The sequence below is a fragment of the Lepidothrix coronata genome, unplaced genomic scaffold (assembly GCF_001604755.1).
Source record: "Lepidothrix coronata isolate B3197 unplaced genomic scaffold, Lepidothrix_coronata-1.0 Scaffold8, whole genome shotgun sequence".
Taxonomy (NCBI): Eukaryota; Metazoa; Chordata; class Aves; order Passeriformes; family Pipridae; genus Lepidothrix; species Lepidothrix coronata.
This window is the reverse complement of record NW_016690188.1, coordinates 11,681,590-11,704,827: the sequence shown is the minus strand read 5'-3', so window position 1 is coordinate 11,704,827 and position 23,238 is coordinate 11,681,590. Positions and strand designations below refer to the sequence as shown.

The 23,238-nt window shown below is 42.5% G+C and overlaps 1 protein-coding gene across 2 annotated transcripts in view; it reads right to left on the bottom strand.

The window, feature by feature from the left end:
- Positions 1-4,805: 4,805 nt before the first annotated feature.
- Positions 4,806-23,238, bottom strand: part of ALOX5 (arachidonate 5-lipoxygenase) — a 31,928-nt gene continuing 13,495 nt past the window's right edge. The window contains exons 5-14 of one of the 2 annotated variants that reach the window (XM_017804210.1): positions 21,736-21,842; positions 18,635-18,807; positions 17,739-17,885; positions 17,449-17,652; positions 17,132-17,218; positions 15,301-15,479; positions 12,454-12,575; positions 10,111-10,211; positions 7,682-7,852; positions 4,806-6,437 (exon numbers count right to left, since the gene is read on the bottom strand). In XM_017804210.1, the coding sequence (XP_017659699.1) occupies positions 6,258-6,437; positions 7,682-7,852; positions 10,111-10,211; positions 12,454-12,575; positions 15,301-15,479; positions 17,132-17,218; positions 17,449-17,652; positions 17,739-17,885; positions 18,635-18,807; positions 21,736-21,842 (1,471 nt within the window). In that variant the 3' untranslated portion in view covers positions 4,806-6,257. Of the gene's footprint in view, positions 6,438-7,681; positions 7,853-10,110; positions 10,212-10,546; positions 10,700-12,453; positions 12,576-15,300; positions 15,480-17,131; positions 17,219-17,448; positions 17,653-17,738; positions 17,886-18,634; positions 18,808-21,735; positions 21,843-23,238 lie in introns of those variants that run through there. The other variant, XR_001873026.1, reaches the window with a different exon arrangement.

Genomic DNA, 23,238 nt, shown 5'->3' with positions numbered 1-23,238 from the left:
ACATTTTACCATTAGATGTTTTGATCAATTTGTACATCTGAATATGATCCCAATATGATCCATTAATTCAACAAAGCCCCTGACCTTTCTGTGAGTTACCCAAATGCAGCCCCACTCTCTTGCTTCCAGTACATGCATTTTGCAAAGCCTCCTGCATCCTCCTATTATTACATCTCGATTTTCTTTTGAGACACAAGTACTGTTAGGAAAGTTTTCTTTCCAGAAACATTTCCCATGCATGCTTTGAGAAAACTAGTTTGTATCTTCGCTGTCAAGTTAACCCTATAAAACAAAAGGGAGAAGAACTAAATTTTGGCCAATCTTATTTATTATTTCTTCTTGCTTCCATCTACACAGACAGAAGTACAAGTACCCCAACCTTTAAATCATGTAGCACTCATTAGCCTTTAAGATCAAATGATGCCAGAAAAAATAATGTTTCAGCAGTGCAGATCCTGGGAAGGAGAAGGCTTCCAGATGGCCTTTCATTCCTCAAACAGAAAAGGTTTGTGAAATGCTGCTGCCAAAACAGCTTGAATACACTGAAGCAGCCCAGTAGGATTCCAGCGGTGTAAATCCATTGCTTTTAGGTTAAAATGTAAAAACCAATTTTTCTTCATGGCAAAAACCTACCTGATTTTATGTAATCCACTATCAAGTCTGTTACATAGGTACTTTTACACTGGGCCAAATACAGTGGCCAAGTGAAAATAAGGCAACACCTACATACCTCCCACAAACACAAGACACTGCTTCTGACCTGTTGTTTCCACAAGGCCAGAGAAACCAGATCTGCTTGTTTTAGGCCTGCCCAAACATAGCTTTCCTACCATCTGAAGCTCAGTGGTGACCAGGCAGGTACCAGGCAAAGACAGACTATTCAAAGTTTTACCCAAACACTTTGTGAGACCCGATTATCAGCGTATCAGGCTGGCTTTGCCTGCATGCAGGTCTGGTTTTCAACAAACATGCCCTTCAGACAGACTGTCCTACAATTGTTAGGATAGTGATTAATGCTGATTATTGATTACTGTTTAACATTGAGAGCTACTAAACATAAGTAGATATGTGAGTGGTAGCAGCCAGTGCCATACACATCACACTCTGGAATAGGCAAAAAAGGTATTTATGGAGCTAGTAGATCTGAAAAGTTACCAAGCTTTGACCCCTATAATATCTTCCTCACAGATGAGAGAGAACTGGCTCATTATGTCATGTAGCTTGTCCAGATCTAACCCTAGAAACAGAAAAGAAAACAAAGGCTGGAGAGTGTATTTGATATGGCCCGAGCCCCAAGGGCAGGAATGGAGCTCCCTTTGCTGTCATGACTGCAGTATCTTTGAGACAAAATGGTATGACTCAGCTTATTGGCAAAATGAAACAAAACATTTGTCTAGGAGCCACAAGCTGCAATCAAAGAACACTGTATAACAGATAAAGTATCTACAGCCTTTTAAAAGAGATAAGAGTCATCCATATGCTTCAGGTCCCCTGGAGACAGTGGCTCTTATATTGATGTGCTTCCAGCAGAGACAAAAGGACTCAGAGACTGCTGCCAGGTCTTCTGGAAGACCAATGTACCACTCACCCATGGGGGTTTCTCCTGAAATGGATACTGAAGAGGCAGCAAGTTGAAAAGGAAGATCTATGTGTGGCAGCTGTTAGTTTGCACATAACATTAATCACTTCATGCATGTGAGGAAGGTGCTCAGAGAAGGTACTGAAGAGTGAATGAAGAGCTCTATGGACAAGCACTAAGTTAGGAAAGAAATGGTTCTTCAGTGTGCTGTATAAAAGGATGTTGTCAGTCTAGTTCCCACTGCCAATGCAGACTGCAGTAATTGCAGAGTGCAGAGCATTCCCCTGTTGTACCTGTGCATTTCTGCTGAACTGGCTGGCCAGGCTCCCTAGAAACCTCTGCTGTATATTGGTATATGCAGGCAGACAAAAGCCTGAATTACTTTAGAGTGAACCCTGATAAAGTTAAATACAGATTAAATATTTCTAGCATTGGATGCTAGAACCCCCCATGGCATGGGGGTTAGAACCAGATGATCTTTAAGGTCCCTTCCAACCCAAACTATTCTATGATAACTCAGCTACATAATTACAAATTGAGCCTAACCACTAAGTACAGGATTTTAAACACTGCCAATCTAAAGTTAAAAGGCTGCTAGATATACAGTGTGCTCCCCAGAGAAGCTGAATTTGAAGCCTTATAGAGACCTACCGGAGTACCAACAGCTCACTTAGTATTTCTCTCACTCACTAAAGGTATTGCCAGCTACTTGCATACACACAAACAGGAAATTTGTGCACTAACACAGATAATTTGCTGTGGGTTTGTGACATAAATCTAGGGACAAACTGCATATACACTGTTGCAAGAAGGAGGAAATGCAGCCTATGAAATATTGACTGAAATAGCCATTGAAACATCATTGATAGCAACTGCCCACATGCTGCCCCCACAGTGGTAATAGATAAACATTTTAAAGAAAGTCTTACAGCAAAAGAACGCAGGAAAATAATCTATTCAGTTTACAAAAGAAAGGGGAGGAATGTAGTAGGGAACTGGTCAGAGAAGGATCTTCAATCACACAAAGCTACTGCAAGAAGCTGTCTATTGCGAGATGCAAAGGCTGAATGCATGCAGAACTAGAAGCAGTGCATATCTTTCACAGCATGAGGGATTCACCAGCGAGAGAAGTGACTCAAACACCACGGTGAATTATGTGTTTTGGTAAACCATGAGTGGATATGTTCACAGAAGATTCCTGTATCAAGCACCCCTGTATTGAGTTTGAAGAGGGAAATCCTGTGGTATGCTGAAATCAGTCTAAGCAATCATAGCCATGTCTTCTGGTGATAAAAACTCAGTTAACCTCTAAATGTACCAGCCACGTCTGATTATGCAATATTTATGCCTGTTTATAGTATAAATGAAGCAAACTATGCACTTGTGCGACTATCTCAGTGTGCACAATTTCTTCCTAGATACTATGTCTCTACTACTGTGGCAGGAAAAGCCACTTGCTGACTGAAACTTGCTAGTAAGAAACTCATCTTCTGTGGTCTATTTTATGTTCTGCTCAACATGCAGCAGAGTAAGTAACCTTGAAAGGCCAAGCCTGAAAACTGTGTCTGCTCTCTAGGCAGCCAAAATTAGTATGCTTCCAGTAAACAACTTTCTCGTGTTCTTTCTAAAGGAAGAACCTCAATTCAGAGCTGATCTGGTGGACTTCATTGCTCTTGTTCCATTTCCCCACCTGTAAAATGGGGATTGACCAGAAAAGAAAAGGGTAGCTTACTTCCTATGGGATGAACAAGAAGTATGTGCACTTTTTTTCCAGGGGCAGTGAGAACCATATTATCGCAAGGGATGTTTGGGGGTTGGGAAAGGGAATACGCCAAAAGAAGTCTATAGAGGCAAAGTCACCCTGCAAAGAGAGGAAAGCATGGGAGGCCACTGATGAGAACTGGGCTGGCTGTGGAGGCCTAAATCCTCACTGTCATTGATGAACCCAAAGAGTCAGAGACTTCAGCAAGAAAAGCCTGCCCTGTCCCCTCATTGATGGTCTCTCCTTCCATCTCATGGCCTCCTTTTCTCTTAAGGAGAGATTTTTTTGAATCTGCTTTGGGAGAAAACATTAGGCTTTCTCCTCTACTTGTAGCAGTCCTTTAGGACAATGCTTACCAGTTCATTTCTCACTAGCACTGGCATTTTATAGCCGAGTGTCCTCTCCAGTGACCAAATGCCAAGAGGAAGAGCTGAGATGACAGAGCCGCCTGAGTTACTGCCAGAATTTCCTGAATCAGATATTTCCTAGTTCAATCTTCCAGCCAGTTGAGAATCACTGCAATTGGAAAAGACAGCAAGGAAGCTCAAGTTGAAGAGTCAGGCTAAATTCCCATGGACTGGCCAGTAGCAACAGCCACCCAGCCAGGACACATGCTATTGTTGGGCTGATGGACACCAAGCTGCAGTTCCTATTGCAAAGCTGAGTGCATGACACACTTCAGAGAGAGCTGATACTTTCATTCCCACCTAGGAGCCATCCTACAAGTAGACACTCCACCTCAGCACCATGGCTTAGGAGATACCTCTGTGCAAGTCATGGCTAAAGATGCAGGGGAGGAACCCATGGCCCATGCACAGCAAGATGACTTCCTGGTGGAAACAGAACTGAAAAGGAGGCAGGACTGGGACAGCAACATGTGTACCCAGACCCCCTGAAACAGTAAACACTTTATTACTTGCAAGTATCTGCTTCCTTTCTGGTGCCAGTATTACTTTTAACCTCTTTACCTCTTTCCACAGCTTCTCCTGCTGCTGAATCAGATTGCTACCACCAGTCTTCAAAGCCGCACAGTCAATTACCCAAATCTCTCACCAGCTGTCCTAGGTCCACAGGCTACAGCAGAGGGCACAGATCCAAGAGAACATCCATCAAAGTCTTCTCATATTTTGTTTTCTAGACAGGTACTTGACTATGCAAATCATTATCACATGAAAGCAAGAGGACATTCTCTGTACACAGGGGAAGGACAAGAGTTAGAGCTTGTTGGATATATTGCATCAGCTTGTTGCAATTTTGCTTTCAAGTTCTTGCATTCAAGTTGCTCTTTTCTTTCCCACCCCCCCTTTTTTTCTGGAGGGGTGGGCTCACAGGTTGTTGTCTGTGATCCCTTGGTCTTATTCCAGTGTCGCTGCACGATTGCATGACTCCACTCCTGCACTCATCCCTTCCCATGGGCTGCAGTAAGAAGATGATGAACAAATCATAAATGTACTTCCTCAGTAACCGGAAATGGTCTTACCTTCCACATCTTTCTCAAAGTCTTTAGCTAGGGGTAGGAAAAGGGAATCAGTCTGCTGTAAAGGGTCTAAAATCAGTTTCCATACCTGTTTCATGTGAAAGTTTGTATATTTTAGTAGTACCCTTTTCCAAATCACACATGAATGATAGAAATAACTATATTTCTCAAAGAGCAGAAGCTGCATTTCTCTACACAGTACATTGTGTTTATTCCTACAAGGTTTTTGAGACATACAGCATTAGATACTGAATTAGGAAATAAAAGCTAGATGTTCAGTTTTGTTTTATTAGAAGAAGCTTTCTTATCTATTGAGAAAATACGTTGCAGGCTGGTGCACTTAATACAAGGAACAAATTCTCAGAAAAATAAACCCAAAGTGTTATCACCAAAAGCACAACTCTTAAATTTCTCAAACCTCAATTTTGCTTTCATTATCTCAGTGACTTTCTCAACTTTAGCCAAAGCTCAAGTATTTGAACCTATTTACCTCTAAACAAAACAGACAAAACTCAGTTGTCTCTAAGATGGAACGTGTTAGTTTTGCTTAACTGGCCAAATCTAAGATTCCTCTTAGAAACTGTCGATTAAGCCTTCTCCAGAAATTCTTCCATTATATGAAGTAGCCTCCTCATTCCCCACAAAACAGAACAAACTGTCCACAAAACCCAGCAGCCTCAAGCAACGAAACAGAAACTGAGCATAAGCACTGCTAGGTCTGTACTTGCTGCTGTTGTGCTAAGTAAAACATTTGTCCGTGCTTGTGAGGGACATCAAACTCTGCTGGACAGGCTAAAACAAACCTTTCTAGTTTTATGCAGAAAATACTTAAGTTTATGTAGGTACAAAATTTTCGTCTCTTATGAGATGCTGTTTCACATGAACTTGGTAAGAAAGTGATAAAATCCCATCAGCTATGTTAAGAAAATGTCCTTCTTTTACCTTTATCCTTAATAGGATGTTCACAATTGTTGTGAAAATATTTAACATTTGTTTTAATCAGATTAAAACCAATGCATATACATTAAAGATTACATTCTTCTATGTCATCAGTGTCACCTATTTAAAACAGGAAGGATTTTAAAGATGTGACTTGCTTATTGCTCATGATACTTTTTCCATTGAGTAAGTGAATCTGTGATTGCATTGTTTTGTCAAGGAGAGGGCAAGATAACAGAAACATGTATATTGATTCTAAGATTAATTTTAAAATCCTGGAAAAATAAACTTCTAACAAATTTGACCTAGAGGGTTGTCGACTAGACTTCATCTGCAAGGTTGGTCATAACCAGATATGTTCTGAAAGTTCAGATAGACTTAGGCCAGCTCTGATGGAGGGGGTGGGTTTCTTATCCATTTCTGAAAGTTAATTGAAGAAGCATATGTAACAGAAAAGCATCATTAGCTTTACATGCCTCCAAACTCTCCTGGCTATCTCTTCAAACAGCAACACTGTTGGGAATGCGATCTGGGGAAAGGTAGTAGTAAGGAAGCTTTTTGTTCTTGTTGCGTTCGGTGATGGTGTTGACAATCTCATCCAAATTCTTGCGGAATTTTGCCATAGCCTCTTTCACTGGCTTCTCCACGAAGTGTTCATCTGGGTACATGCCCAGAAATAGCTAATTGAAAAACACCAAGAAATCATGCTTTAAGTAAGCAAAGGCAATTCTGTTTCAACATTATGTCATCCAGCAGAACAGCACCCAGAGTCTCACCTCACAAACGCTACTATTAAAATAGTACTAGCAATATTTAAGCTAGTCTACATTGACACTGACAATGAAAGATGCTCTGCTACCTCCCCTCCATTGCTGGCTGCTTCTTTCCATCCTTGCATCTTTTTGTAGCGCTAGTTCAGGTGTCTATGTGGCACCTCCTCCACCTATAGAGAGCTCATCTGCTGAAAAACAGGCACTTTTCAGGCCAGTGGTCAGTCAGATGAGCTTCCTAAGCCAGATCTCTGCATAGCCATGCAAACATTTATGCTGCTAGAGAAAAGGACAGCATGAGAGTGGAATTAACAGCCAGAGATAAAAAAGGAAGATAACTACTTCATTCAGTGACAGTGCAAGTTTCTGTTGACTTAAAACTGTCCTTCAGAGTTTCAGTGACAGTTGCTTTAGTCAGCTTGGACTCGAAGGGTGCTCTGAATACTGCACTGACAATATGCACACTTAGGTGACTATTTCCCATGATACTACTCATAGTACCAGCTTCTCTGCTAGTACTGCTTTTTTTTTAGAGAGAAACTTAGTTTAAAGTGCCCTCTGTCCATCATCATCCATTTAAGGATTTCAAAACATATCCCCGAGACAGAGCCCTTGGGTCAAACAACCAAGTACCGACAACCTCATTTTACATGAAGGAAATGGCTACACACCATGCTTGCAAAGCCTTCCACAGGCTTGTTTTGTTTTTGCTCCTCACCAGCCAGGCACGAGCCACCACTGTAGTGCACGTGGCACTGGAGTAGATTTTTCAAAGGGATAGGACATGAGGACAGAGAACTGCTGTACCTTCTTCCCCAGCACTGCTGGGGCAAGGAATGGAAAAAACCCTTATGACTCTGCAGCCCTCTTCCTCCCACACCAGCATCCTTATTCAGCAGTGCCATGGACAAGCTTAGAAACTTTCATTTGAGCTGAAACAGAGTCTCAGTAAAAGTATGACTTCTTGCTCAGAGCTGGTTTGCATCTGGCAGAATAAGGACAAACCCACACCACTGACACATCTCTACAGAAAAGTAAACATAGTCAAGTCAAGCACAGAGCAGCAATACAATCTTGTGAGTCTGTGCAGTCTTGCCATGGCTCTCATGGTCTCACCTACATCTCCACCACCCAGAGAAGGGAGGTTGACTTACTTCTTTGTCCTGGAATTGGCTTAAGGCCCAAACAGCTCCAAGATGCCAACAGGAACGTCCCCTGTCTGGCAGACTCTCCACAATTTGCTCGATGGTGACAGTCCCCTTTTCTGTTGGAGGAGGGCAGCGCATTGTTGGTGGGGCGTTGGGAATCCAGGAACACCAGTCATACTGCACAACAGAGCAAGAGAGCACAGTGAAAAGCTACAGTGGTTGGTATTTAGGAACACAGTGAAGAAAATCAGGAGTTTGGCAACCGGGAATCTGCTTCTGTATTATGAGCCTTTCAGAAAGAGAGGATATTAAGACAGGGAGATGCTCTAGAGAAGGACTGGAGGTGACAAGGAAGTCCCTTCTGTTTTCGCTCAGGCACTCACAAGAGAGTCACCTAAATGGGAGTAGTTATTCTGCTAACCACAGGCATGTGCCACACAGCCCAGATTCACCAGCCAGGCTAAGGCCTTAGCTATTTTATTAAACAAAGACCTTTTCTGATAACCTGAGGTGACATCTGAACAAAAAAAATTAAAATCCCCTTTTATCCAGTTCCTCTTTTCTGCAAAATTTCCTCCAAGAACATGCCCACAGTACTGTGGTCAGGCAGTAAGAGAGATAAAGGATGTTGTTTCATCAAGTAATATGGAATATGGCATGCAGATATGGCCATGGTGAGTGGCAGACTGGGAACTCAGAATCACTTCTGGCCTGCTTCACTGTTGTGAGCTGGTGATGTCTCCTTTTGCTTCAGATATGACCCTGAGTTTTGCTGCAATCTGAGATGATGCACTTCAGCTTAAAACTTGCAATACTGTCTGTCACAGTACCCTTCTGGACAAAATGTCCAGCCCACAGTTGAATACAAATATCATGTGGTGGGTGAGCAATTGGCTCACAGGTTGAACACAAAGGTTAATAGTGAATGGGTAACATCAGACTGGTGACCTGTCACTAGTGGGGTTCCACAGGGTTCCACCTTGGGCCTTGTGCTCTTCAACATCTTCATAAATGACTTGGACACAGGACTGGAAGGGATACTAAGCAAGTTTGCAGGTGATACAAAATGTGGAGAAGCTGTTGACTCCCTTGAAGGCAGGGAGGCCCTGCAGAGAGACCTCAACAAATTAGAGGACTGGGCAGTCACCAACCATATGAAGTTCAACAAAGGGAAGTGCCGGATTCTGCACCTGGGATGGGGCAACTCTGGATGTTCATACAGACTGGGGAATGAGATGCTGGAAAGCAGTGCCATGGAAAGGGATCTGGGGATCCTGGTTGGTAGCAATTTGAATATGAGTCAGCAGTGCCCTGGCAGCCAGGAGGGCCAACCCTGTCCTGGGGGGCATCAGGCAAAGCATCGCCAGCTGGTCAAGGGAGGGGATTGCCCTGCTCTGCTCTGCACTGGGGCAGCCTCACCTTGAATATTGTGTGCAGTGTTGGGCACCACAATATAAGAAAGATATTAAGCCATTAGGGAGTGTCCAAAGGAGGGCAATGAAGATGGTGAAGGGCCCTGAGGGGAAGCTTATGAGGAGTGGCTGAGGTCACTTGGTTTGTTCAGGCTGGAGAAGAGGAGACTGAGGGGAGACCTCATTGCAGTTACAACTTCCTTGTGAGGGGAAAAGGAGGAGCAGACAGTGATTTCTTCTCTATGGTGACCAGTGACAGGACCCTACGGAATGGCCTGAAGTTGTGTCAGGGGAGGTTTAGGTTGGATATTGGAAAAAGGCTCTTCACCCAAAGGGTGGCTGAGCACTGGCACAGGCTCCCCAGGGAAGTGGTCACAGCACCAAGCCTGACAGAGTTCAGGAAGCATTTGGACACATGGTGTGACTCTTGGGGATGGTCCTGTGCAGGGCTAAGGGTTGGACTTGATGATTCTTGTTGGTCCCTTCCAACTTAGCATATTCTGTGATTCTGTGAAATTAGCACAATTTACAGCAGCAACCCACAGTAATCACCTGTGCCTGCGCTCGCAGCAAAGGCAGAGTAAAGCCACTTAGCATAACTCACTGCATTTCACTGCAGAATGGGCCTCACACTACCATCACATCTCAAATCCAGGCAGTTCAGGTGATGTGTGAAAAACACGGTAGCTAGGCTGGACATCTGAACCCTTCAGCACTTCTGAAAGAGGTCTTACCAAATGCTTGAAAAAAATTGCTCCTCATAATAAAATCAGTAAAATATACAAGTTAGAGCCCCTAAATCTGAGCTTTGGTACATATGTAGGACTCGAAAGGCCTTTCTCAGCTTCCAAATTACTGCAGTTTCCATAGACTTCATGGGGATTTGCAGATGGTTCTGCAGTTATTTTGACCAGAAACAACAGTGTAATTCTGTACATCTACTAAAAAATACTTCTCAGACCTTGTACTGGTAGATGTACCTCCCAGTCCAGAAGGAAGAACAGTCTTCCCACAAATTCCTACCTGACCAAAGTTCACAGCTGCATGTTGAGCCGATGCGGTGAATATTATCACTGTGAGATATTCTGCTAGTGTCTCTCGTGTCTTGATCATCTTAGGAAACCCTAAATGAGGGAGAAGAAAAGCTTAAGTAACCCAAGTAAAAAAAGTAAAAGTAAAAAAGTAAACCTTTTATCCAGCAGTAATCAAAAGAAAGAAGTAAGAGGGCTATGAAGCAGTCACTGAGGAGCAGGGCATTCTATGAGTCTTACTGTGTGGTCTAACAGAAGCTACTCAACCTCTCTGTGCCTTGGCTGTGTGGTTATAAAAACAGGGTGATCCTGCCTTACCTTATACAGGTTTGTGAGGTATCACCATTTGCAAAGTATGTGGTATTACACAAGGGAAAGACAAAGTGTAATTACACCTTTAAAAAACACTGTGGCCCTGTCCTACCTACCCTGCAGCAAGGCACCCAGACAGTCCACAGGGCAGGGACCTCAGATGCTCCATTTTTCTTCAGTCTGCAGTGCAAGCAGGGAAGGCTCAAGTCAAGGAGGAAGTGACCATGTGCTTGTGTTTATAAAGGTCTGAGGCTCAGCAATCAAGAGTACTGTGAGAAAGAGAGCAGGGAGAGCTTATTCGCTGAAATGGGAAGTGAGGAAATGAGAACTTTTGAAAGAGAAAAAACAGAATGAGGAACAGAAATACTTGCATTAAGCTGTCTTTGAAGGAGAATAATCAAATGGAGCTATATAAAGAAAGAACGCAATAGTCAGGGACTAGGGCAATATTTTGCAACCAAAGCAACCCCAGGCCTGTATCTCTCTTATCCTCCCTAAATAACATAGTGCTGTACTTCCTGTCCCATTCTAGTGTGATCACAGGTCCCAGTAAACCTACAGCTCTGTCAGTACCCTGGAGCAAGCTGCCCCTGCTCAGCTGCTTCACACTTCCACCACCAACCTGATGCAGATGTGAACACAACATGCGAGAGGGAAGAGGCACACGGTATCTCTGGTCAGCCACTAAGCCCCAAGTGGAGAGCATGCACCATCCCCTCCTATATTCTGCTATCCTAAGCACACTGTGCTCATCTTTAAAGGAGTTTGGTATTCTCCCAGTCACAGCAGCCCTCACAGGGAAGAAAGAGAGACTAGAGGGGGAGCCCCAAGTGCCATAGTCTCCCCCATTTATCCTCCTCCCATTCTTTACAGACCCAGCCAAGTCCCCCTGCTCTGGAGTGGCAGCAGTGCAGAGAGAGATGGTGCAGGCAGGCCTGGCAGGCTTCCCATTTGCAGTGGCAGCCCTGCCCCTGGTGGTGCTTGTAGCTTCCCACCCCAGCTGTAGCCCTGGAAAGGCTCAGTACTTGTCCCATATCATGATGCTTAGGTCAAGCATGAAGTTCCTACAAGAAGGCCACTTCTAAGCTTTTCCTAAGAGACAACTTGACAAACAAAAAGGATAGCAACTAGGTGTACCCCGATGGTTTGCTTGACCAGGAAGAGAGTGTCCAGGAGGCTGTTATACACCAGCACATACTGCTAATGATTGGAAATACCACAGGTTTGCCTGGACATCTTGCACTCAAATGTGTGCCTGCAACACCAAAGCCATTTGCCCTAGGTCACTGGCCAACAGGTGTTGCCAGATGTAAATCAGCCAGGACAGTGTGAAGAATCCTCACCCACCTCTATAAACTCCTGAAAATCTGCTTGGAAAAAATGTGAGTGGAAGTAAAAAATCCCCATGTTTAGGGAAAGACAGGAGAGTGTTAAGTCAGGTGGAAGAATTGAGCCATGTTATGGGTGAGAGCTTCCATGGCCAAGTAATGGTTTGCAAGAAAAGAGAGGCAGTGAGAAGAGACAGAGTAAAGGAGAATATTTCTTGGAAATAATTATGAGTATCTTCTCTTGTAGAACAGCTCAGTGGTGACATAGATGCTGAACAAATAAAAAGTGCAGCAAGATACTCCTGGAGAGGTTCTTACATGTTCTTATTTGGTGCAAGGTTTGAAAGAGAGGATTCAAGGGGGTCTCACTGCTCCTTGTGATTTCTGTCAGTCTGCCTGGTGGTTCCAACAGTACCTACAGACATCATCCCTCCCCAATGCTTAAAGCATAAGCAGACAAGATCAAAGGACCTGTCCCCAGTGCAGAGAGATTACACGAGTTCCCCAAGCTCATAATGAGAATCTGTGGCAAAAGAAGGCGTTGTCTCCTGAGAGAGGGTCTCACCCATAAAACTGAGCATCTTTGGGCCAAGAAGAGAGAGGGTCTCTAATAGCTCAAGGCGTGCGGTGCACGCAGCACTGCTGTCAGCAGGGAATCAACAAGCTGCAGACCTGGCAGGGCCATCACACCTTACCTGAGGCTTTCACACCCCTCATCCCATAGACGTAAATGTCTTTGACAAAAGCCTGGAGCTCCACATCCTCACACACCACCTCGTCGCTCTCATAGTAGATGTGAATCACATCCTCTGCAAAACTGTGGGCAGGAACAAACGAACAAAACGAAATCAAAAGGAGAAAGCAAGTCTGCTGTTCCTCAAGGTCGTCTACTGCCCTTGGAAATGCTGTGTGTGGAAAGGGATAAGGGCAAGAGAAGGTCTCAACACTCTCCTACCTCCTTCCTACAAGCAGCGGGAATGCACAGAGGGAACTTTGATTCATTTGGGACTGCAGCATCACTTCCTCCCCCAACAAGATGCTGGACCACACTGCATCTCCTGAACAATCTTGTGCACTTTATTCTCTTAGATCAGCCTTTGCTCCCACCCAGACTTCTATTATGACATTTACATTCTTCACTTAATACAGACTCCCTCTTGCATATCCACGCAGCTCTCCCACTGGTAAGTGGGGTTCCCAAAGTGTGATACCAGTACGATCCCCTTCATGTGGGACACTCCAAGGCTGCTCCTGAATACCATTCAAATAGTTGCACCCCTCCTGCTGGACATCCTTTTCATGAAACACAACTGGCACACTCCAAAGTGGAGGTGGCCCAGGAAATTTCTCCTGGGGAGAAGAGATCTAGAGCTATTTCCTACACCCACTTGTTTACAGCAGACATCGCCTCCCTGTTCAGTTCCTCTTTTCAAGGTCCCTCTTTCTACAAAAGCTCCCCAGGCTAACTCACCTCTGAAAGAAAGGCTCTTAAAACACTATGATAACAGAAAGAGTTCTGAAAGGATTAAAAATAGGTAAGACTAATTTCCTGAAGATTTGCAGTTCATGACTGAATGACTGATTAACTGGGCTATGTGCTGAGATATTCTGTTAGCTCTGCAGGTACCTATAATCTCTTGCTAAATATTTTGACAACAACCCATAGGGTAAAACATTTGTCTGCAGATGCTGACTGATGCAATTAAAAACTGTTATCCAATAGAGATTTATCCCTTAATAAGATAAAAATCTATACATTTTATAAATTTATTGCAATTTGGAGATTTTTATTAATCTGTCAATGTGGGTTCCTATCAGCCAACAAAGTCAACAGTTGTCATTGAGGCAGACAACTGCATTAACACCAAGAGTTTAAGCAATTTTAGCTTTTAGAGGAAGCCAAAGGAAAAGAAAATTTCTGCTAAATGCAGAGAGAAAACTGCATGAATTCTGTCTCCATGCATTTGGCACAGGTGCCAGATGATATGGAATGTAATCCTCCTCTTACAAAATGGCAGTGTTTTAGACCCCATTGCACAGAAATATAGATTAGCATACGAAGTGTAGGTGAAGCCTTTTGGGCTGCAGTATCTTGGGTTGATACATCTATCTGCAGTTAGATCAGAAAGAGGAAGCTGAGTATTAGAGAAGGGGTTTACAAATTTGCCTTGTGAGACTCCTTGTTTCTATAGGGACAACCTTATCAGCTTTCTTAAGTCTACACCATCTACCACATGTGAAGTACTGCTGGGAATAGAAATTATTTCATCAAAAGTGAAGACTGATAACCCCGTAGTGTGGGAGATTCATGGTGACTAGACACATGCACAACCATATCAGGATCCTGACCATGGGTCAGGGTCTCACACACTCTAAAGGGTACTGCCTACACCGTTTATAAATCAAATTATTCACCTATGAAGAATCTCTCAGCCAAGTTTGAGGCAGTGTAACACAATCCTCCAGTGAGGTTAAAACCCACAAACAGTCAAACTAAACTGAGTTGACTAAGTACTACCTGGTATTTGAAAGTCATATCTTGATATGCAAAGAAAATACAGGAAAGAGAAGGACAAAAAAACCGGACTACATAAAGAAAACAACCACAGCAAAGTTATAACTTCCTTTTCTCTCAAATGGGCACTAACAATTACAGGAAATTTTGCAAGATAACCCCTTGTCAAAACACAGAGAAAACACAGGAGACAAAGATATACCCAAAACTTCGAACATTATGTTTGCATCATAAACGCTCTATTTTCTGTACACAAAAGATCGAATTTTAAATGAACATGCTTTTCAAAAGTCATGCAACCAGGAACAGCTGCATATTTAGTAAGCAACTTATGCTATGCAAAAATACATTGTTTGTTAAACTAAACATTGCAGCAGAATAAAGCCCTTATGAATCATTCCATTCTGAGGCAGCGTTTCAGACCTGAAAAGGAACCACATTTGCGTGGTTGAGCAGCCTTGCAGTACCTCTCCTGACTCAGAATTGCTGCCCTCCCTGATTAAACTAAGGCCTTGCAGTTTTAAAGCATTTTTTAAGAAAGGTTTTGCTCTAATCAGTTAATACCTAATTTATTGAGTTGCAAAAGACAATTTTCACAGAAGTCAATCCCACATTTTCACTCCACAAAAACCTTGATGACCTCATGTGGCTGGCTCAGAGAGCTGGGTCTTCTTTTCATTTGTGCATAGCTAAAAAAAATTGTTATTAAATTCCCTTTGCAGGCTAAATTCCAACTCAGTAAATTCTTGAAATCCTATAGAAGAGTACTTATAAAGGGTCCTCTGAAATACAGAATACAAGAAAACTGAAAAAAAGCAGGAATTAACAGTCTTTCAAGAGTGTGTGCTTGGCTGTATCTTTTTCCTCCAATTACATATGCTGGATGGAAAAGGCACCACATTACTAAACAGCCAATGTATTGTTCACAAGAGAAGAAATTAAGAGAAAAAGTGAGCAGAAAAAAAAAGAGATCTGTGTCTCTGTGACAGTGACTTTATGAGTCATTTCTTGAACTGTGGTCTTTTACCTCTTTATAGCCTCCCAGACTTTAATGCCATCATCCCGGTAGTAGTAGTAGGGGATGTCCTCTTTGCTGTCCATCCCTTTAGCTTTGATCTCCTCTGGGAAGCAGAGGGAACGGTAAGTCAGATCTTTCATTGCTTTCTGTACCATTTGTACATGTCCTCCTCCGCCCGTAGCATTTGCCTGCAGGAAGAATGGCAAGATGGGAACAGTGTTCATTTTGTGCCAAGACTGGCTTTCCAAATTTGCAGGAGACAGTATTCAGAGTGCTGATGAATCTGTTTTTCAAGGAGAAAACCACATCTCCACACAAAGTACCAAACTGCAGAGTTCTACTGGAACTGTGCATTTTCACTGGAGAGATTTCATACCTCTCCCATAAATCACTGTTATTAACCACATTTTCACCATAGGTACAGCAGCTGCTTATACTGGAGTACAGCACCATCAAAGCATGGCACTTTCTGCTAGCCCTATGCTCCAGAATCAGTGCATGTGTGAAGGAAGGCAGCCATGAGTGTGTCAGATGACGGCTTTAGCTAAACTATGCACTGCTGCTACAGAGTAGTTTAGGAGAAAATGTTTAGGGATGAAGGCTACCATTAGCCACCCTGGAATTTATGCCTGGAGATTAATCCTGCTGGGTGACTACTGATGAGGACTGGCCAGGGTTTCAGTATATTTACATTTGGAAAACACAGCACTTCAAAACTCTTTAGATAATCACTGCACAGAAGTTTCCAAATGTTGCTTTTCTAGCATATGATGTGAAAAGCAGCAGTAGTCACCTTACACTTACTGTCCTCCAGCTGGTTGTTCATCTACATTGGAACCAAGAAACTCTGGAACTCCAGGACCCTTGCTGGCAAGTTTTAGCCACACACTCTTCCCACATGCATGGAGTGCGGACATGATGGTTCTGTTTAAAGGGATAGGAGGTCTCCACAGTCTGCAGTGGAGTACAGATGACACGGAAGGTGGCTGGATTTAACCTCTCTATTTTGCTTGGGTGAAAAACTCCGAGGCAAGGAAGTTATTTTTGGCCTGGTGCAAGTGGTGTAAGGAAGACAGAGTTGTCCTGAAACAGAAGCTCCCTCTTTGAAAGGGCTTCTGAAACCTCTTCAAACTTAACATTTATTCCTAGCATGTTGTTACAGAGACTGCTCTGTGCTGACTTACTGTGGTTCCTAGATCCAGCATTCTATTTCTCCCACTTAACTTGGTGTCATCTGTCAACTTACTGAGGATGCACTCAACCCCTCATTCTAATCGTTGATAAAGGTATAATATACTGCTATGTTTCACTGGCTCAGATGAAGCTGAGATTTAATCCCAGCAGATCTGCTGTTTATGGCAACTCAAGAAGACAGGCTGGAATCTACACCCACTATTTGTGGGCTTCAAAATGTCTTACCTATGTGTCTTTCAGTGATGACGATTTCAATTTGCAATTTTTATTCTCACAGAGCACTTAAAAGAAACCTGGGACTTAACTGTGTGCATACATGTACAGAAATCTATGTGCGCAATATGATATCTTGCACTCCTATACCTATAACCCAAAGTCACATCAGCAATAAGTGAGATACTGACTGACATTGGCCAGTTCTGATTTGGCTACTTAGAGGTAAAAGAGAATATCTTTAGGATAACAAGCCATCAGTTCGGTGTGCCCGTTTCTCAGGTGATATTAGTTATGTTTGCCCTTTAGTAGCAAGGTCAAGAAATAAGGCAATATGTGATTAACAAAGGATATGTACATATATAACCACAAAGAACAACAAAGAACCGTGAACAAACACGAACAATGAAGATTCACAAAGAGGATTACCTACCTTGTCAAAAAGGCCACATTCACAGATAAGCTGTTCTCGGGCTTTGGTATTGATGGCTATTGTGAACCGCATATGTGGCACCAAGAGCTGTGAAATGGGACAAACAATGAAAGAAGGCAAATTCTCAGATTGAATTCAACAGCAACCAGATGTCAAGGTTGAAGTCCTGGAGGTCTTGGTAGTTTAGCTGTATCTCGCCTTGTAGGGCAGCCAGTTAAACTATTTCAGGAGAACTATCACCAGAACTTCCTTTTGGTTTGTCAACCTGATGTGATAACCACCCTAGCCCACATACATCCCTTCATGCAAGAACCAACCTTGAAGAGGGGATGTACAGCAGGCAGCTGCCGGAACATAGCTATGCTGAACACCTCTGAGACTAAGTGTGTCCGTAAGAGGTGGGTCACTGTCTGATGGATGTGGAAATCAGATGAGCGGACCCAAATTTTAGCTAGCAGCCAATCGTATGTGGCATCTGAAGGAAGGAATATGGGATTGTCTGGCCCAGGCTTTTGACCAAGCTGAAAGATACAAAGAACATGAAATCCCAAGTACTTCATGTTTAAAATGAGACAACAAGCAAATGAGATACTGACAGTAGGCCCACCTGGATTGCAATAGGTACAATTTTATTCTCCAGATTCTTATACAGCAGACAGATGGGTGCAGCCAAGTACTGTATTGTGCATGGGTCTGTTTTATTGGCATCCACACCATCAAGGAGCTCGTAGTCCACAATGAAAATGTTTCCTTGCTGTGGGGGAAAAAAAAAAAAAAGGAAGCATGATGTGGTTTAATGGTGTGCAAGCAGCAAGGCTTGGAACAAAGAAATGAGAAGTTGAGAAGTCTTGGCCAGAGACTGACTTCTGCCTGGTGGTTACAAGCTACCACTGGCCTGCCCTTGCCCTTGCTCATAGTGGCTCAGGGATGATGCCATTGAGACACCAAGTACCATCTCACAAACTGACTAAATTGTGTCTGCAGAGTCTGACAGTGAGTCTTTCAGCAAAGAGTATCTATGTGTTTGGCACTCATGCAGTGACACTCAGATGTAAACAAGTTTCACACTGTCAGTTGAAGAGAACCCTGTGCTCATGGTACAAACAAAAGCGAGGCACCACCCTTGTCAACCCTTCTTCAGCATGTTAGTTCAACTCAGCATGTGACAACAGGGGTAAGACCTGGTCTTGGTAAGACCCTACCAGGAAAGGAAGAGACACTTTTCCCCCCTGAGGCATTCAGTGAATCCCTAACCTTCTAGAAGAAACCACTGAAAAAGGACCCTTCACTTCCTGGCTACAGCTCTTCCACTGGACCTGCAGAAAGGCATGGCCTGCAGCTCCAGGACAGCAGGAGAAAACAGTCAACAGAAGTGCTGCCAGTCTGCAGAGACAAACGGCTTTGCCATGACCAACCAGAAAGCCTGAAGCAGTTAGAACAGAGTTTGGAGGTTAGAGAACACGAGAAGGAACGGGTGCAGTCCAGCCTGATCCAGCGCTGTACCTTCACTTCCTCTTCCAGCGTCAGGTTCCTCTCCAGACTGCATTCTACCATATCCATAGTCACAGGCAGTTTCTTGGGTATCTCTGTGCATCTCCGTATCAGCACAGGATTACATCCATTCAGGAACTGGTAGCCAAACATAAAATCTTCCTTCCAGTGCTGCATCACATATTCTAAAGGAAAAACAAACCTGGAGCATCAATATTTGCACTGCATCAATATCCTACTGTATTGTAGGATTCCTCCTTTCCCCCTCACTTTTTTGTTATACTGAACTCCAACTTTGACTACAGAAAGCAGCAGAAAAGGATTCAAAAGGTCACACAGAATTTTAAGAAAAATCACTTAAGTTAAATGGAAAATTTAATCTTTGCTTCTCACTTTAAGAAAAAATAAATTGATAATAATTTGTTTCTCCATGTACAGAACCAATGAGGAGCAAAATATTCCAATTCTATGAAAAATACTCTCTTCATCTGCAAATGACCTTCTCAGATCTTCCACTATATTTTTAAATCTCACTCTTCAAATTCACAAGGCATGCAGTACAGAGGGATAAGTCCAAACACAGATGGCACAGGCAGGAGAAGGGAAATACACAACAAGGTGTGTAGGGAAAGAACAGCAGTGGCTGGAACAGTTCTCTTAGCTGGAGTTGGGTGAGGGATCCCCATCTTAGCTGGGGATGGGTTTGGATTTGGCTTTCACTTAGTAAAACTCCTCGTTCATTATTTTGCTTGTTTAAATTTTTTCCCTCTATTTATTTTTCAATTGCTAATATAAACCCAAATTAATATATCAGTAAAATTCTAGTCTGGGGTATTTCATCTCTTTACTATTACATATGTAGTACAAATGGATGTTTTCCATACTTGCAGTGTTCTGTTTCATAATGTCATGTCACCACTTCAGTTTACAAGTTCAGAGTCAGAAAAAACATGATTATGTGAAAAATCCCATTGGTGTCTTCAGGGGAAAAATTAAGCTAGTAAAGTTTTCCACTATTGTCTATTTTCAGATAAGGCAGAACTTTTTCTGAAAGCAGTTTATTTTTCTAAAGAGGGTAAAAAGATGAAAAATATAGGCCCAAAGGAATGCAGTGATAATTAAAAAAAAAAGTCTCAAAACCCAGAATGCTCTCTAACAAAGCATAAAAACATTAAGTTTACATGAAGTGACATTTACATTATCTCTATCAATTGCATAATGAGTCTGAAGCTGTATCTGAAGTTTACACCAAGCAAAAAATAATTCATCACCTTAGACAGAAACTGCATGACTGAAAAATGCCTTGAACCACCTTCTCCATTATCCCTGTTTCTGCCAAGGCTTGCAAAAATGGCAAATTCAGAATTGCATTAACATAACTGAGACTGACACTTAATGTTTAAATGTCACAGAATTAGAGCTTTCCTCGTGGGTATGGAAATGTTATCAATGAAATTAATTGCAGATCACATCTAATTCTTGTGTTAAAAGTATTTCAGGAAGCAATCTTATTAAATGTAACAAATTGCTGTAATTAGTTTTTAATAGCTTTGCCACCTCATGTGCTTGGTTTTATACCCTTGACCACATAATTACTCTTATTTGTATGAACTGATCCTTAGGTAGCCTGAAGAAAGGTAAAACTTCAGAGCAGGAGGGAAAAGACTTTCCTTTGCAGAGTATGAGCAGCCTATTCACACACATTTGAGGAGTCACACACTAACCAATTTATAGTAGCTGTGAATTTATTATATCCAGTAACACAATCCAATAAAGTAACCATGGGTGAGAGCAGAAGGTTGGGCCTGGCTCACAAATCCAAAGCTCCACAGTCCTGCTCTACAGAAATGTCATCATGAACTTCAAAACCCGTGACCATCTGCAATTCTTTTTACTGGGTTTGCAAGTAACTGCCAAGATTTTCGTATTGAAAAGGGCTAAAGAAAAGCAGTAGTTTGTCTTTTATATATTAATACTACATCAATGGAGTTTTTAACAGTAGGAAAGACACTGAAAAAACTGAACACCCCTGAAACCAAAAGTGAAACTCACACTCTGAGACAGGGATTTTTGTCTTCTAGTAAGAAGATGTGAGTATGAAATGGCAAGCACAAGCAGGATATTTAATGAAATATGCACAGCTAATTCTGACATATTTTTGACAAGAGACATTTTGGATAAATGCCACAAGCTTTTTCAGCTCGAGCTCACACTAATTTCCAGTAAGAACCACAGTTCCTCAGAGTGTGGTCTGATGACTCACTCTGGCTCAGCAGGACCAGGTGAATGAGTTACAGTTCCCACATCACTCTCAGCATTTTGCAACCCATTCCCAGATCCGCTGGCCTAACAGCATAGGCCTTCATATTTGAGTTTTGTCAAAATAATCCCTGTGGGGAAAAATATACCCCTGGAAAGCACTTGAGCTGCCCCATGTCACTGACACAGATGGCCCACAGGTCTTATGACAGCAGAACCAAGGCAGTAGCAGCATCCCTGTGTTGGAACAGGGTCGAGAAGCCGGGACTTTTAGCAGCAATGCAACTGAGCACATGGCTGGGATATTAGGCAAGTCTTTGATCTTGTCTGTCAGAGGCAAGAGGGGTCACCTTCACACTTGCCCTTAGCAGAGAACAGTACCAGACTTGCCTTTTTGGAGATTTTCCATATATTTAGATGGTTGAAGTGGGACATGCACAATCAGACTTTCAAAGACGCCTTAACAGCTAATGTGATCTGAAAAGCACCCCCACTAAGCTATCTCTAGGTTTAGATGTAAAATACTTAATAAAATATATCCTATGGGACTTGTACATACTTGAAAATACATTTCTAAAACCCAAAAGGGTCTATGATGCCCAACTGGACTGACCTCCAGTATAGGTCAGGACAGAAAAAGTCGCTGAGCAATTACCAGTAATTTTAGTTCCTTGTGAGATCATATCTTTGTTTTTCAGTCTTGAGGGTTGATGGTATGATCTGCAGTCTGAGATTACAGTTTACTTACTGGAGAGTAGAGAGCAGGTCAGCCACTTCCATCCTGATCAGATATGTACAAGACAACTAATTAATCATTCTATGAGGCAAACATGAGCAAAGGCTGATAAACCCACCAGAGATTGTGTTGCTGATTCTGACAAAGATCCTCTCAAAATCTGCAAAATCACTCCAGGAGGACTGGAACATGTGCATGAACCGGTTGATATAAAGATTCTCCATCCTAAATATACACCAAAATAAAACATATCTTAAAAAAATGATCTTCAGTGTCCTCAATACCCTTCCCCACTCTTTTCCACCCTTTTATATATCTAAACACAATAAATTTTTAGCAATGGAATATGGGATTGGTCACCCTACAGAATTAAATTTGCAGGCTGTACCTTTACACACAAGCCTGAAAGGCATATCAAGGGCCCAGCTCCTGCTATTGCACTTACAGAACTCTGTTCTAGAGTTGTTCTTGGCAGCCTACAACAGCAGTGCTTTAGGGCCTATGTCATATAAAAACTATAGTCAGAAAAACTAGTGCTTCACATGTTGTCAGTAGTTAGCATCAGCTGAGACTGCTGAGATGATTATTAACACCAATTCAGAAAGGGATATGGTAACACAAAGAGACTGAGTGATGTGCAGAACAAGTGAATTCAGAACAAACACAGCCCAGGATCAGTCAGCCACTATTCCTAAACAGCTACTGAAAGTCTCTATGTGATCAAGGCCAGACTGGATCCGTACAGTGTGAGACTTGAGCTTTTGAGAGCTTTCTGTTTACTTGAGCTGCTGGTTAAACTTGGCCCTTTAACCTCAGAAACCAAATCACTTGGTTGCAGACATCACATGAACACAGCGGGCTGGGAACCAGATATATCTCATTTAAAGTGCAAATTCAGCAAAATATTCTGTCTACACCACAGCTGAGCAAGTCCCCTTTATATGAGATAACAAGTCCTAAATTATTACATAAATTCTAAACTGTTGTTATTCAATAGAAATCCTTTACTTTGACCAAAAAGCAAACAATGAATTTGGAAAAGAAAGCTGGTTTCCCACTAACACTTCAAATGCGCTCACAGCGCACAAAGATACGCAGGGCAGATGACAGAGTAAAGAAAGGTCACAGTGTTGCAGGAAATTCTCCCAAACAGAATTTGAGGGAGGAAGAATCCCAGAAAGGTGGATTTATCATCACTAAACTTATAAAAAGGCTTGGATTAGAACTGGCTCAAGAGGACCAAAAGTCTGGAGAAACAGCAAGTGGTAATCTGGAGGAGGGCTCTAGACCAGCATGACCATAACCCCCACAAAGGAGCTGCTTCTGCACTAAGCTCAGATGGGGTACGTGTAGAATGGGCTGTTTCTGCTGCTGCAGATGGCAGTCAAGGTTAAGAGGTGTCTGGAGGCATGCTAGGAAGGAAAACTCACACAACTGTCTAGGCTAGAACAGGACATGACTTCTCCAGAGGTCTCTTGTAACTACTGGGCAGGACTTTCTGGATAGGGACTAGGTATCTGAATCACAGATGACTTTCCAGAGGAAGTAAGACCACCACCGGAAGTTTAAATTATTTTAAAAAACAAAACTTGGTAGCTTAAGAAGAGTTATTTGAGACTGT